General features: G+C 40.5%; 1 protein-coding gene across 10 annotated transcripts in view; it reads right to left on the reverse strand.

The window, feature by feature from the left end:
* Window positions 1-614: 614 nt before the first annotated feature.
* Window positions 615-14,271, reverse strand: part of MBNL1 (muscleblind like splicing regulator 1) — a 78,028-nt gene continuing 64,371 nt past the window's right edge. For 3 of the 10 annotated variants that reach the window (XM_074153440.1, XM_074153435.1, XM_074153434.1), the window contains 2 exons: window positions 9,783-9,818; window positions 5,642-5,673 (listed from right to left, as the gene is read on the reverse strand). In XM_074153440.1, the coding sequence (XP_074009541.1) occupies window positions 5,642-5,673; window positions 9,783-9,818 (68 nt within the window). Of the gene's footprint in view, window positions 4,014-5,598; window positions 5,676-6,797; window positions 6,860-8,991; window positions 9,087-9,782; window positions 9,819-14,271 lie in introns of those variants that run through there. The other 7 variants (XM_074153433.1, XM_074153432.1, XM_074153441.1 and 4 more) reach the window with 5 other exon arrangements.

Below are 14,271 nucleotides of genomic sequence, written 5' to 3' on the forward strand. Positions count from 1 at the left end.
TGCAAACGCGGTGCAAATGAGCGGGGTGTTCAGCCGACGGGAACGTCCCGATGCGCTGAGCTGAGAAATGAACTCAATAAACGCCGCCTCTTCCGTGAGGTCTCGCAGGCTGCGCTCACAAACACGGGAGACACCTGAAATCCTCCTGGAAAACAAGCATCCCGATGTGTCTCCTTTTCCAAATTAAGCCTGTGATGGTTTTTTTTTTTTCTTGGTCAGTAATTTTGTTTATCGGAGTGATTTGTGTGCGACTAATTGAGCAACCGTCACTCGTGGAAATGGGGCTCCCTCCTTCCCTCCCTCCCCTGCATCTTGGAGGTGTTGCCACAAGAGGGTAACAACAGCTCGGTCTGGATCTGGGGAATCCTGTTGCTTTATATTTATCCTCTGGATTTAACAATAATATCATGTATACTGTGCCTTCTTAATATATATCCTGTATATTTAACATACTATGCACCGTTGAAGGAAAAACCCCAATACCAGCACATAGAGTTTTCCCCACAAATAAATGATATCCCTCCAGTCAAACAAACATGCAGGGAAAATGAAAAATGTGTACAAAAGAAAGCGGCGTGATTTTTAACCTGATATAGGAAAACATAATTAAGAAAGAGAATTTTTATTAGGGCAATTTCACTTTATTTTTTCCATACAGCAAGGTCAACTATAGCAGTAATAATAAAATAAGCATAAAAACAAATTGCAGCCCAGGACAGAGTACATAATTTGGAGCAACTACAAGCAAAAAGTAAGTCTGTGATTACATAATAGTAAAACCAAGCACATCTGTCCTTTCAGCAGATGAAAGTCGCGGGGTTGCAAATAAGTGCAACTTCATTAATTATTCAGTGTGAGTACTGGAGAGATCAGATAAAGTAATGGTCTAATCACTTTTTCTTTCCAGCTTTGGCATATATAACGACAAGTTTCCTTGAATGCTTTCCATTAAAACGGTAAAATTTCCCAGGGTGTTTTTTTTTTTTTCTTTTCACCTGCTAAAAGAACAGGACCACTACAGCAATAAAAAATAATCACATAACAACTACAGCTACGGTGTGCTGTTTGGTTTGCCTGTTCATGATTTAACTCTTTTGTGAAAGTCAGTATTTGTTTTGAAGAATCTTTTTTGTGAACAATAAACCACTGAAATTGTCAGAAACTGGTTTGAATAGCATATATCTTTAATATATTTTTTGATACTTTAAACATGCAGTAGTTTTTGAATAATGTACGGAATATTTGATCCATGATTTCACCTTGATGTTCTGAAGTACCTGCTTTTTTTTTCTTTTTTTTCTTTTTTTTTTTTCTTTTTTCTTAATGATTTTCAGGCAGATTTGAACCAGTGGAGCTTTTGTCAGTCATGAGATCTTGGAAGGATGGCATATCTTTCCAGCTGAAAAAATCCTGGCAAACTACAAGCTGTCCACATAAAGCAAAGCAACTTTTTTGAAGGGGTATGGAGTGCTAACTCTGTGCCACTTTTGCAAGCAATTTTGTTCAGCCTGTCATTTTATTAGCCTTAACAAAACTCCTTGTAATTATAGACATTTTTATTCAAAATAAGATCTTACTATTATACAGTTTTCTCTCTTTTTTGACTATATACAGAAGTGCAAAAAGTCAACCTTCTCTCTATACGTTCCCACATGCTAAACTGCAGCATAATCAACCCTCAAGAGTTTGCACACACACACTATAATTCTTGTTACGTAAACTTTGAGTATTTGGATTATCAACAAAAAGTCCCTTGATCTATTGATTATGCAGCTTATTTATAACAAGGCCTGATATTCAGGGATTTCAAAAAATATTTAAACAATATTTTAACATTTGAAATGGATACAGTAGAAAATAAATTTTATTCTAATATCTAGGAACTAGATTTTCTCATAATAACTAATTACAAACAAAATAAATCATCAAAATATTACTCAATTGTCTGCCAGGATTGTTGCGATAGCAACAACTTAACTTCTTACTTAGCAATGATTATATAATTATAAGATATCCATATAAAAGATCTTTGTTCTTTTAATGAAAACTAGACAAGAACTAACAATGACTGACATTCTTACATTGTAATATTAAATCAGTAAAATATAAATCATTTAGTTAACAATAATACGAATATTCATATGACACTACATGTAAATTCAAAACTGAGTATGTTATGAAGAAAACTACTTTTTTTTTTTGTATTTTGAAAAAGTCATCAGTAAACTCTAATAAAACAAAATTCTATAAACTGAAATGGTATTCAACTGGTAATAGAAAATGAAAACAATCTAATAAATGTAAGAAATAAAAACTACACTTTTAACAAGAAAAAAATAAGTAATATTCTATAATGTTAAGTAACTACAATAACATGTGAAGTCACCTATACTTTCTTAACACGATTGAAATTACATTGGTATGGGTTTTAACCCGTAATGTAATAATCTAAGGCTTTAATAGATGTACAGTACAATCAGTAAAATCAACACATCATTCTTATACTATAAAGCATCTCTCTCAAGCATAAAAACTCGCAGTAAACTTGGAAGTATGGAGAGTTCTACAACCGAACTCCCGCTTCTTCCACTCCACGCTACGCTACCAGTGACCTGGCCCCCACTTCAGCACTTTGCTGAACAGAGCAAAAATATCCTTTACTAGCTGCAACATCCAAACCACAAAAAGGAATTCCTTTGGATGAATCCATTCTTAAAACTTGAATGCACATCTATTTTTTTGTTTTTATTTTGTAAAGGCTTTCTAAGGCTATAAGCAGTTAATTTGAACAAAAAAAAAATCACATATAAAACTCACCCAAGTATTTAACCCACCCAATTTCTATGCTAATTAACATCTCCATTTTTTCATATTTTGGTTTGTCATGCATCTGATGATGTCAGTGCTTCTTTTGTCTTTGTTTAGAGTCACCATGTAAAGCGTGACTTTGATGAAGTAAAAGCGAAACCCATCTCTGCAAAACATTTATAGTCCTTTTGACTTTCGACAGAGGCTATAAATAGAAGCAAAAAAAGTTCCTCGAACATTTGTGACTGTGTCTCAGAAATGGCTTTTCCCTTTCATATATCATGTTATACAGTAAAATATGCATAAATATTACACTACAACGCCTTAAAATAGGTTATATATATGTCCAGTATGGGTTAATTTGTACGGCTAGAGTATCGTTCTTGTGCTGTCTACTGTTACTGTAAGGAATAGTTGGCCATTTCTGAGACAGCTTTGGTTTGAAACAGAATGGTGCCCTTCGACTGATTAGTACTAATAAAGTAAGTGAAAACGTGGTTCTGAAAATAACACTGCAGAAATAATACTCTAATCGGATGTACAGTCTATGGCACTTCATGAGAATCCTTAACAACATGGTATTTAAAGCCATTGATGTGCTTTAAAATATACACAGTTGTGGTTTTGCTTGGCACATTCATCTCTGTCAGATACCTCTCTTACCACTTCTTACAATCTATTACATTAAAAATATTACTCTTAAACAAAAATTACTGTGCATGCACGCTCTCATCTATAATGGCAATTTTAAATACAAGGTGCACCTTTGTTATTTGTAAACCTTGAAAGAAATAAACTTACTTTAAAAAATTATATCTTGGTCTACAGACGTACCAATACATAATAGATTTATGGTTACATCATCGTCTGTCTTTTCAAGGTGACATACATGATTATGTAGGAAATAGACCACATATGCATATTCAAATCCATATGCATACTTCTGTGCTAGAAAAGATAGACAATGTTGTAGTTTTTAGACAATAAGATCACCTCAGCACAAATATCAATTAAATATACAAAGTATATAGGCAACAGTGTGCAGTGGATTTCCAAGTTCTTGTTTCATCTCGCTAACATGCAATGTGTGGATGTCTTACTGCTGAGGGAGTTTCTGAGTGTTGCTTGACGGTATGTACATTATGGCTAATGAGCTTGTCCTCTTCTCAACCCAAACACACTGTCCTTTTCTCTTTAGTTATGATCTAGAAAGGAAAAAAACAAGAGAAAGTATTTTCAACACAGTCATAACTTCTTGTTTGCACCACATCAGCCCAAACTTTGCATTTGCAACTTTGCATTTCAAATCTGCCCCCAAATATTGGGGAAGCCTTGGACCCAAACCCCTTTGGGATTTCCCCTCGGGAACGTTCTTGCAGCAGAGGTTCACTTTACACGTGAATTCTGCAGTGATAAAAGGACACAATGCACTGGCCTGCCGCTGTTCCCAAGCCTCCCTCCGTGGGATCAGAATCTGGGGGACAGTTTCCAGAGCCTAGACCCTGTGAGGCAGCTCCCCCAAAGCATTGTGTGAGCGCTGCCCAGTATCCCTGTGCCCATCTCCCTTCCCAGGCTCTGGTGCCCACTAACACCTGGGAACCCAATCAATATCTGAGAGGCACCTAAACATCCTTAGAAACCTGGGCCCTATATTCCTAAGGTAATTTTTCTTACTTAACTGCCCACCTAGTGTAGCTATTTCTCTCGTTCCTACTGTTCATCACACCCCTAGAAAGTGATTCCTCCTCCACCTCAGTCCCTACCATGGGGACACCCCAGCCGACTACAGAGGGACGCCTGGCGGCAAGCTTAGGCTGCAGACTAGAGCCATCCCACCTGAACCACTCAAGCAGTTTAACACTATTTATGCTCAGCTGAAAGGAATAACTATTACTATAAACCCACTGTGGTAAATCCGTTAATCCTCACCCTAAGTAATAATTCCATTATGGTATTTCCATTCAGTAAAAAACACAGCAGAAATGAAGCACAGGGGAGAGAACGGGAATACAAATGACAAGCTGCCCGAGGGGAGGTGATGTGCTGCGGGTGGTCTTAATGACAACAGGCAGCTTAATGACAGACTAGAAACTGCAGTTTACTCATAGGAAGATTCAGGAAAAAAAAAATCTCTCAAGCTTAGGCACACAAACCTAGATTTCAAACTACGCAGGGTGAAAGGTTACGGTACGAAATCTGACAGATGCTGTCTGCAGTCGCCGTTCACACCAACACAGTGCAGGTATGAACTGCGCCTGCACTGCGGGACCTCTCCTTGCCACAGCACCCACACCAGGGAAAAAACATACATAACACATTGTGGTCTGACAACCTGCGCTCAGGAGAAATCAGGCTTCAGCTACGCAGATGACTAAACCTGTATTTTCAGAGATGCTGGCTTTCCAAATTTGGAGATTTAAAATTAGTTCTTTCTAAAGACAGAATGTAACCACCTCCTCCCAGACCTGGCCCTCAGCTCACATCAGTGTTGGAGCTATCATCCTTTATAAACAAAAAGTTAAACTCTGATTTTAGATTCTCTGATTTTGCTATATGGATATATATACAAACTAATACCAACATTGGTCCAAAACACTGGCTAACGTGGTCACTGCTAACTATGGGATCTCCACCTAGAGAATAACGGCATATCAGCGGAGTTCAGAGCCTCTTCCCCCATATCTTATTAGTTTTCTTAGAAAGAAAATAAAAACATTCCGTCCCAAAAAAGACAAATTATGCACATATAACGGTAAGAAAACTGCAAGCAACAACACTCTGGGAACTTACTGTTTGATGACAAAATGTCTACATCTGTGTAACATACTTGTGGCTAGTCAGATGTTCGGCAGATATTATGGGTATCTATAGGTAAAAAATTTAAACAATGAATAACAAGTGCAATGAGCCAACCCAGAGACACAGCATTTTGCTATAGAACATAAGTTTGGAAAAGTGAGGATCAGCTGTGAGTTGGTGGATTTTATATTGTAACTATAAGTTAAAGTCAACTGAAGTGCTACAATAGCAACTTAAACTGGAAAACATTGTGTTAAGTACTACTTGACAAATATAAATAAGTATTATTGGTTGTTTAGGAAACAAGAGAAGTTAAAATCTACAAAAGTCATGCAGTGCAGTAATTGAAAATAGCCCTTTTTGTTGGCCTACACAACATTCTGTGCTTTCAGTGTATCATTTATAACGATAAATTCTACAGTGGCCTTGTTTCAGTCTGATTTTGTGAAGTGTTCACTGCTTTCACTGTCTTGGTTTTTGAACGCCAAACCTAAGATGCCCTGAGCTTGATTTTCACGGCTGGTGAAAATCCGCTGTTGAGAAGGCTGCCTGCTCTTCCCACGGCTGCTGCGGGCATCACGGTGGATCAGCTGAAAAGCTAAGACTCCCCAAAGCAGTGAAACAATTCTCAAAATAATCATCTGCATAAACAGAATTCAGTACGTGGCTCTCTTGAAGTGCCCCATCAACTGAGTTTCCCACTTAAAAAAAATAGTATTAAAATCAGAGCAGATTACCAGCAGTAGGAATAAGAAACTTCTATTCTGCACCCCCAGTGCACGGGCTGAAGCCCCGGGGAGCGAGCCTAAGCAGCACCAGGGCATGCAGGCGCTGGAGGAACCGGGAGAACCTTCCATTACATATGGGACCAGCAGTCCAGCTGGAGGGAGCAAACAGGCCCACGCACAGGGAAACATGCTGGGGCATATGACACAAAATTGATTTGTATCATCACAAATGGCTGTTGCACCTGAAATTACTTTTTTCTTGACGGATACTAAAAGCTGACCTGTCAATCCACACAAGAAAGGGAACGAGGAGGTTTCCTCTTGACTAAATTGCTTATAGGTCTTGCGGTCAGTTTTTCCACCCCTTGTGCCCTCTCCTCCCCTAACAACTCCACACAAGTCCACAACATCGCCAACTTGTACAGAAATGTGCTTCAAGCAGAATGAAGCTTCTCATACCATTTTTTCCTACTGCTGCAGGACAGGCTGTTGCACCCAACTGTGTAGAAGCATCAGGGATAGTGCTGTCGGAACATACCAAGGACCTTCAACACCAGTCAATGAAGATGAAGGGCCAGATCTTAAGACTTTCGGCATGCATGCACATTGCATCGTGTGGCATTAAATAATTTCAGCATTGCTCACATAGTATATACATATATTTGTTATATATGTATATATTGAGGTTTGGCTGCATTACTTTACTAAGTGTGTTATGAGGTTCCAGGGAGGATACACATGAAATGATCAGATTCTACAACAGAAAGTTTCCCTGTAATCTATTTGGGAAAGTGCATGGTTATTTAGACAGAGGTGATTTTAAAAAATAAAGATGTTTTTTCTGTGGCTTGGCTTGCTCTCACAGGTCTCTGGACTTACAGAGGATAGAGACACACTTAAATTAATCAAATGGTGCAATAAATTACAATACTAAGATACTTTGGGCATACAGGTGGTTGCTTGCTTAGGTGACACGTATGCAGAGGTAGTCCTACCTATAAACTAGCTTTCCAAAATACAAAGTAATTCTTATGCTAGTTTAAATCTGTGAGTGACATGGTCATTCAGCAAACGTTTCTCAAGAGCAGGAAGTGTGACTTCCCAAGTAGACTAACCTGAGTATTTTTTTGGAATCATAAAATATCCAGGTCCCTTTCAAGACTGGGGATGTGCACATCTATATATCACTGCAAGAGTGCAATTTTTGGAATAGTCTTTTCCAGAGATGAGTAAGCAGACAGACTAACAAAGAACGTACAGCTGGGTGTAGTACAAAATGGTAGCTCTCAACAGGCAAAGGTGGGAAGGCTTGAAGCCGAAGACTCTGGACTCACTCCTGCGAGAGCCTGCGGGGCTCGGTGCTCCAGCAGCAGCGGGAGCCGGCTCAGCCCCTCGCATGGCAGGATCAACCCCAAGCACGGAGGTGCGGGTGCGGCAGGACACAGGTTTTGCTGCTTAATATCCAACCGCAGCGGCAAATGTCACAGCTTTACGGTGGGATTTTGAAACTGCTTACAGAGTTAGCTCTAAGGACCTAGGGAGCTGAGCATGCTTGGTGAGCCTGCCTTAAAAAACTAACATTTATCCTCAGGATTAACATCACATAACAGAACCACACCTGCAAAATGCTACAGAAACCATTGAGTACCCTTTTCTAAAAGTCACATGTGTGATTCCCACAGAGTTGAGAGTAATATCTGCATCTTGGGCCAGAACTGATGGTTTCATGACATAAGGCAATTCCAACTTCCTAGAATATCTCAAAAAATCATTTCTTTTCATAAGAGGAAGAAAAGGGTCTTTTAAAAATTTTTACTGTTGCACTTCCAGCCGGATGTACTACAGAAATCTGCATTTTTGACAGCCCAGCTAGATAAAAACAACAGGCCATGTTCTGTTCTCAGGTGCAGCTCCAGCTGGTCCGTGTGGGGACAGCAGCGCACCTGGCTGCTGGTGCTTGTCTTCACAGCATCATGTCTGGCTTTTCTGGGAGGACTTTTAATCACTTGCTTAGCAAAGCATTATTCGTTTTTTCCCTGAAATACATCAAAACATGGCAACAATCGGGGTAGCTATTTAGAAATAAACCCAGATTCTAATGGACATTTCCTAACTTGGCTACTGCAACAAAAAATCAGCCCTTTCCTAGCAGAATCACAAGCTGAAACAAAGGTGTAAAAGAAGCTTCTGTGTGGCCCACGCTCAAATGTTTTTGTTTTGCTCTTGGAAGAGGAGAGTCAGAACATGTTCAGCTGCTCAATTCAGACTGTTAAAATTCTGATCCTGCAACCCCTCTGCACAAAGGTTTTACTGGCTTTCACTAGAGTTCTGCACTAAGAGGAACTGTCGGTTTCACAGAAATAGAAATAAATAATGGGTTCTGAGTATTATCCCTTTCTCTTTACATCTCTAGAGCAGAACTGAGCAGCACAGCCCGTAAATGTTAAGACTGAGTCAGAAACTCCATTATAAATTATTTTTAGCATCAGAAATGGAACTGCAGCACCTTTTGAGCATGGATAAAGGCTTATTAAGCTGTGCTGCAGGTCTTAGAGAGAATGTGTAGGCCAACAAGAGGTAAAATCAAAACCCCCATGCTCATTAAAAGCACTAATTTCAAGTTGTCTGTAAGGAACAAAGCTGTAAATTAGCAAACCTGGTTGGCTGTGGCTGTTGCAGCGAAGGGAACACTTGTGGCAGATGTTGTTGCTGCAGACACAGTGGCTGGCGTAGCACCGTGCACCATGGGAACTTTCGGAAGGAAAATCATATAAGCAAACATACAGAAGAGTGTAGCAGTATGGGAACCAGAGCGACATGTGGTAGGATAATTGAGCATGGTATTTATCACAGCAAAAAGCCCGAGACATCATTGCCAGCGCGTGACATGCAATCACAGTGCAAAGCAGGACAACATTCCAGGGAGAAAGAGGGGAGGGAAATGAAAGAGAAAAAAAGGGGAAAATGCTTGTTACCATCAAATCAAGAAAATCGACACAAACAAGCTTAACCATTTCAATACAAAAATCAACAGAAGAATTTTTAAATGCCCTTATATTTACAAATTTGTCTTTTAAAAATTCAACCCAAATATTTACTGCAAACAAAAATTAATCTTGTTGAAGGACAGTATATGTCTACGTGTCTATAGTAAGATACAGTCTTTATTTAACACAAGATAGTTTCTAAACACTGGAACTCATAGTCCAATCAAAATCCACCAAGGAACAATGTGCAATTCAAACAACTGCTGTACAAAATTAACAACATCTATGTGTCCGTGTCAATTAAATTAAACAATTGCATTTAATTGACAGGTGTTAGTGCAGGAGGCTAAGGGAGATGGATTGGCACGAGAGCTCTAAGTTAAAATCTAGCAGTGGATTTTGAGGGTCCGTGAGCTGCACCACAGGTTTAAGATAATCAAGAAACAAAGCTGGCACCTACCAACACTTGTAGCGGGTGTCATGCACAATATTGAGCCTGCCCATCATGCATTGCAACAGGAAGGTGGATTTGGAAAGGGAAAAGAATTAAAACAACCCATCACACGTGTAATTAGAAATTTCATTTGAACAAAGAAGAAAAATTGTTATTATGGGAACAGTGGCATGTAACTGTCAGCACAATCAAACCATACAATAGCACAGTGATCCATTAGAACTAGTCTTCAGTGAAGGGGAAAGAGCTGACCGAACTGTGTGCTGGTATAGCGTGTTTGCCTTAATAGCACTGTGGACTATTAGCATGGCTTGGAAAAGCTTCTTTAGTGTTATTTTAAAACTCTTTTAGATCTTTTTGCCTTTTAACATAAGCTTTCTAATGGTCCTTACCCTGGTTTCCTCAGATTATACTTTAAATACTTTGAAGTCGCACCTGCCTATAGGTACCCGAGGTCCTCCCCTGCTGGGACATGGGGACACCAGACCAGACAGAGCATGGGACCAGCACTACTAAGCCCTTTTCCTGCAGGAGCTGGTTCTCTCCAGGGCAGAGGATGGGGAGAGGCCAGTGAGGCTCTCCCCTTCTGCTGGAGCAGCCTCTTCAACTGGGGACCTTCCCCCTATGGGCTGGAGCGAGCCATGACTTTATCTGCACTGCTTTGTTAGCCACAATCTGGCTGCTCCAATGTTTAGGTAAAATATAGGCAAAACCCAGGTGAATTTGGCGTGTGGTACTTTTGGCATATCTGTATGACCCCTTCATATATGTAGAAAGTCATCCTGACTGTCCTCTGGTCTGTTTGCTTAATACACAAGGTCAGAGGAGGGACTGAAGAGCTGAAGTCTCCTACACAGCTCAAGGCAGCACCTAAGAATACTTGTTCAGCGCTTTTTTCTACATTACGGGATATATTTTAAGCTGCTGGTGTCTGGGCTCACAACCTGCAACTCTGTTCAGGCTACACAAAAATAATTAAAGCGACAGCACCTGGTGAATTCTGCCCTGCAACTAGAGAGCCAACTGCAGTGCGGTGGTTTTAGGAACATTATGGTATCATTTTTTAACTATCACTGACTTGCTAATTCTGTTTACTTTACATAGCAAAATGCCTTCCACCAGAATGAAGTCAGAATCTTCTATTTTTGCTCCCCATATAAAAAAGATAATGGATACTTCATAATATCCATTTTTAATAAGCGATTTACTTTTTTATTTAACAAATAACGTTTATAAACACCGCTAATTATGCCTGACACAGCAGAGACTGAAATAAATTCTGAAATCCTGGAACAGAGATTGCAGTGGAAATGGAAACCTATTCTAGAAGACTGCCAGTGGGAGCCACAGCAATGCTGCTTCCTTGACATTACGTGACCGTAACGGGGGGACAGGAAATTGTTTTAGCTGGTGCCAGGCATTGTAGTGGCTCACACAATCTCAAGAGCATTAAACTAAGCAGGGAAAAAGTCAGTCAGTATAATTACTGCTGGGGACAAGGTTATTCACTGTCATCACTGTATCTGCAAGGCTACAAAGAAAAGGGCATAATCATGTTTCCTAATTACTCTTCTATTTCTGGGTCGTGAAAGAGACTGAAAATATCCACAAAGAAAGGTTAGATAAAAGAAGGTAGCTTTTCTGACTTCCTCATGCACGAATCATGGCTGAAGTCAATAGGATCTCTTGCAAGATTAAAAAATGGAGCAAAATTTGGCTATAAAGTACAAACAGTAAGTAAAAACTGCTTTCTCGGTCCCTCTTATGACATCTCTATGGTGTTAATGAGGTTACACAGAAGAACCTTTGAGTTCTGCCTCTGCAGAAGTGCCCTATTTATAAGGTTGTACATACTTCATTAGATTTGGAATATTACGTCATTCCATGCATAATTAGGTCTACATGCTAAAGATGAGTTAGATTTCCATAATGACTCTGAAATATCACTGTAAAGCTTTTCAGCTCAAAATTTTAGTCTGAGTTATCATCATTAACTTTATAACCAGCGCACACAGTTTTGAAAGGGAATTGAAGCAAATGAACATAAGGCAGAAATGAAAATACTAGCTAGGGTGCAATAACTTGCAAATATGGAGACATAGTGCTGTATGACCCTCTTACCAGTAATAAAAATCAGTTTTGCTGTGACCTTAATACTCCTTTTGACTTCAGAAGCTTTGACTGACTAATGAGAATGCATGAATAATAAATGTGCAGTTTCAAATGTTCCCTAGCTTTTCAGCACAAGGCAGAATTTTAATTCAAGGATGTGCTCGGTTAACTGATCATAACTTCACAACCAGATTATTTCTGCAGCGGAATAAAGCTACTTTTATAAACATTCTAGGTTTACTGGTGTTCTAAGCATGTTTTTCTTTTCTCTCCTTCAAGTTATTCCCCTCAGTCTATTTAGTCTGTCCAATCTACTACACCCTAATTAAAAATATTGCCATAGACAGCATAAGTGCTCCTGTTGAGGTGAACAGTTGTGCCTGATCTTTCGCTCCCTACCATTTTGGAGGCGAGCAGGGTTTTTACACAGACCCAGAAGCCCCATGGAGGAAGGTGATTACACAGACACTGCTTTAGGAAAGCATCTGTGCACTGACTGAGTCCCAACCATGAGTAAGTTCTCTGGAGCTGAAGCTGCAATAACTAAATAAATATGCAATGCGTTAACTTAACAGCAGAGGTGGCTGAAGCCTTGCTGTGGCTGGTGAGGTGGTTCTGCTGCCCTGCTGCAGTTCTGCCCCTTGCCGGTGCATCAGGACAACAGCTCCAGTGGGTATCCTGGAAACCTGACCCCTTTCTTCTGGAGGATTACGCTTCTCAAAGACTGTTCTGGTCACCCAGTTGACACACCAAGGCTGGGAACAGCTGTATACACACAACTGAGGAGACGGTAAGCTGAGGCACAGGATGGCAACAAGCACCAGGGCAGGAATTTCATCTAGTTGCACATAGGAGCTCTCTATCTGTACAGACAAACATAGCCCCAGCCAGCTCACAGTTACTGCAGGACACAGAGCACGTGCAGAAGTGGTGAACACCAAGTAACCGGTGCTCTGCAAGTTCACAGCCCCACAGTGAAACGTTTGCCCGCCTGTCTGCCAGGGCGTCAAGAGTCAGCAGCCAGGACCAGTACCAGAACAAGCTGTGAACATCTACTAAGTTGTGCAGAGCCTTCTCATTCGGGAGACTAACTCCACTTATTTCAACTGTCCAGCACCACAAGTGTTCCCAGTTCTTTCTTGCAACGCCTCTCGGACTCCCCTCTCAGTCTGGGGACAGCTTCCAGCGGCCAAGGTTTCTGGGAGACCTCAACAAGGGAGCTGTGCAAAGATCTGTGGTTTATTTGAGAGTGCTGAGATGAGTATCTAAAAGCATGTAATCGTTCAAAGCGTGCTGGAGTGCCAGTGTCCATCCCCTGGCATGGACGATCCCTTTATTTGCTTTCACATGCCCCTGCATACAGGCAGCCAGAATTATGCCTTACAGTTTAGAAGAGGTATCTGGGTTTGTCTGGAACACGAGTGTCTGGAACAAAGCTCTCAAGGCTGAAACATGAAGAGTGAAGTGCCCTACAGAGAGGGGGGTCCTGCCAAGACTCTCCACAGGGACACACACTGACACCGTGTAGGTTCTGGGTGTCCTGCGCTCCAGACCTGCTGCATTTTCATACATTGCAGCTGAAGCAACTAAGAACACATATGAGTAATTACACTTAGGGTGTCTGAACCTGAAAAATTTCACTTTAATTCAGACCCCCTGAATTAACCTGCCTCTGTTCCATGGCAGTGGAGCTGAGGGCACCCACCCTCCGTGCTCTCCCATTGGTTTTAGGGACTGATAGAAAAGCTCTGTTTCCAGATGACTATGCACAAACAGGACTGGTACTAGTTAATTTTAAGTGGGGAAAACTAAAATGGGCAATGTGGCAAATACAACTTTCAAACTTTCAGGAAAGTACTGGATTACTGAAGAGCTCAAACGGCTGCTATCTGAAAAATATAAAAAGAGAATTTATAGTAGCTCATGCTAAAAAATCCTTTGCTTTTCTTGTTTAACATATACTAAGCTTTGGTGGTCAAGAAAGGTCAAATGAAGCATCAGGAACCACTGCACAAACTGCTGTAGGTTTCACAGTTTTGCTAGAAGAAGAGCTGAGGCAGGTTGTGTGTAAGTGCTGACGTGAAAGGTCCCAGTCAGTGATGTAGTGCAAATGAGGTCTGAGGCACACGAATGGTAACCCCAGCTTCTAAGTTGAAAGGGTGTGAGTCAAAGCAGCTTGAGTTCTTCCAGAAATCCCCCGGCCCCTTGCTGATTTAATGGGAGCTGGAAAATTGTGTGTTTGCTAACTACATCAGTTGTGCTTTGCCAAAACAAATCTGTGAAATTGTTTAATATCTACAGAAGGACTGTGACTGCATAAGCACTTTTATATGAATTTTAGTATGTGGGCTACAGACCCTGACCTAAAGCTTACTCAATCAGA

This window comes from Numenius arquata, chromosome 9 (genome assembly GCF_964106895.1).
Source record: "Numenius arquata chromosome 9, bNumArq3.hap1.1, whole genome shotgun sequence".
Taxonomy (NCBI): Eukaryota; Metazoa; Chordata; class Aves; order Charadriiformes; family Scolopacidae; genus Numenius; species Numenius arquata.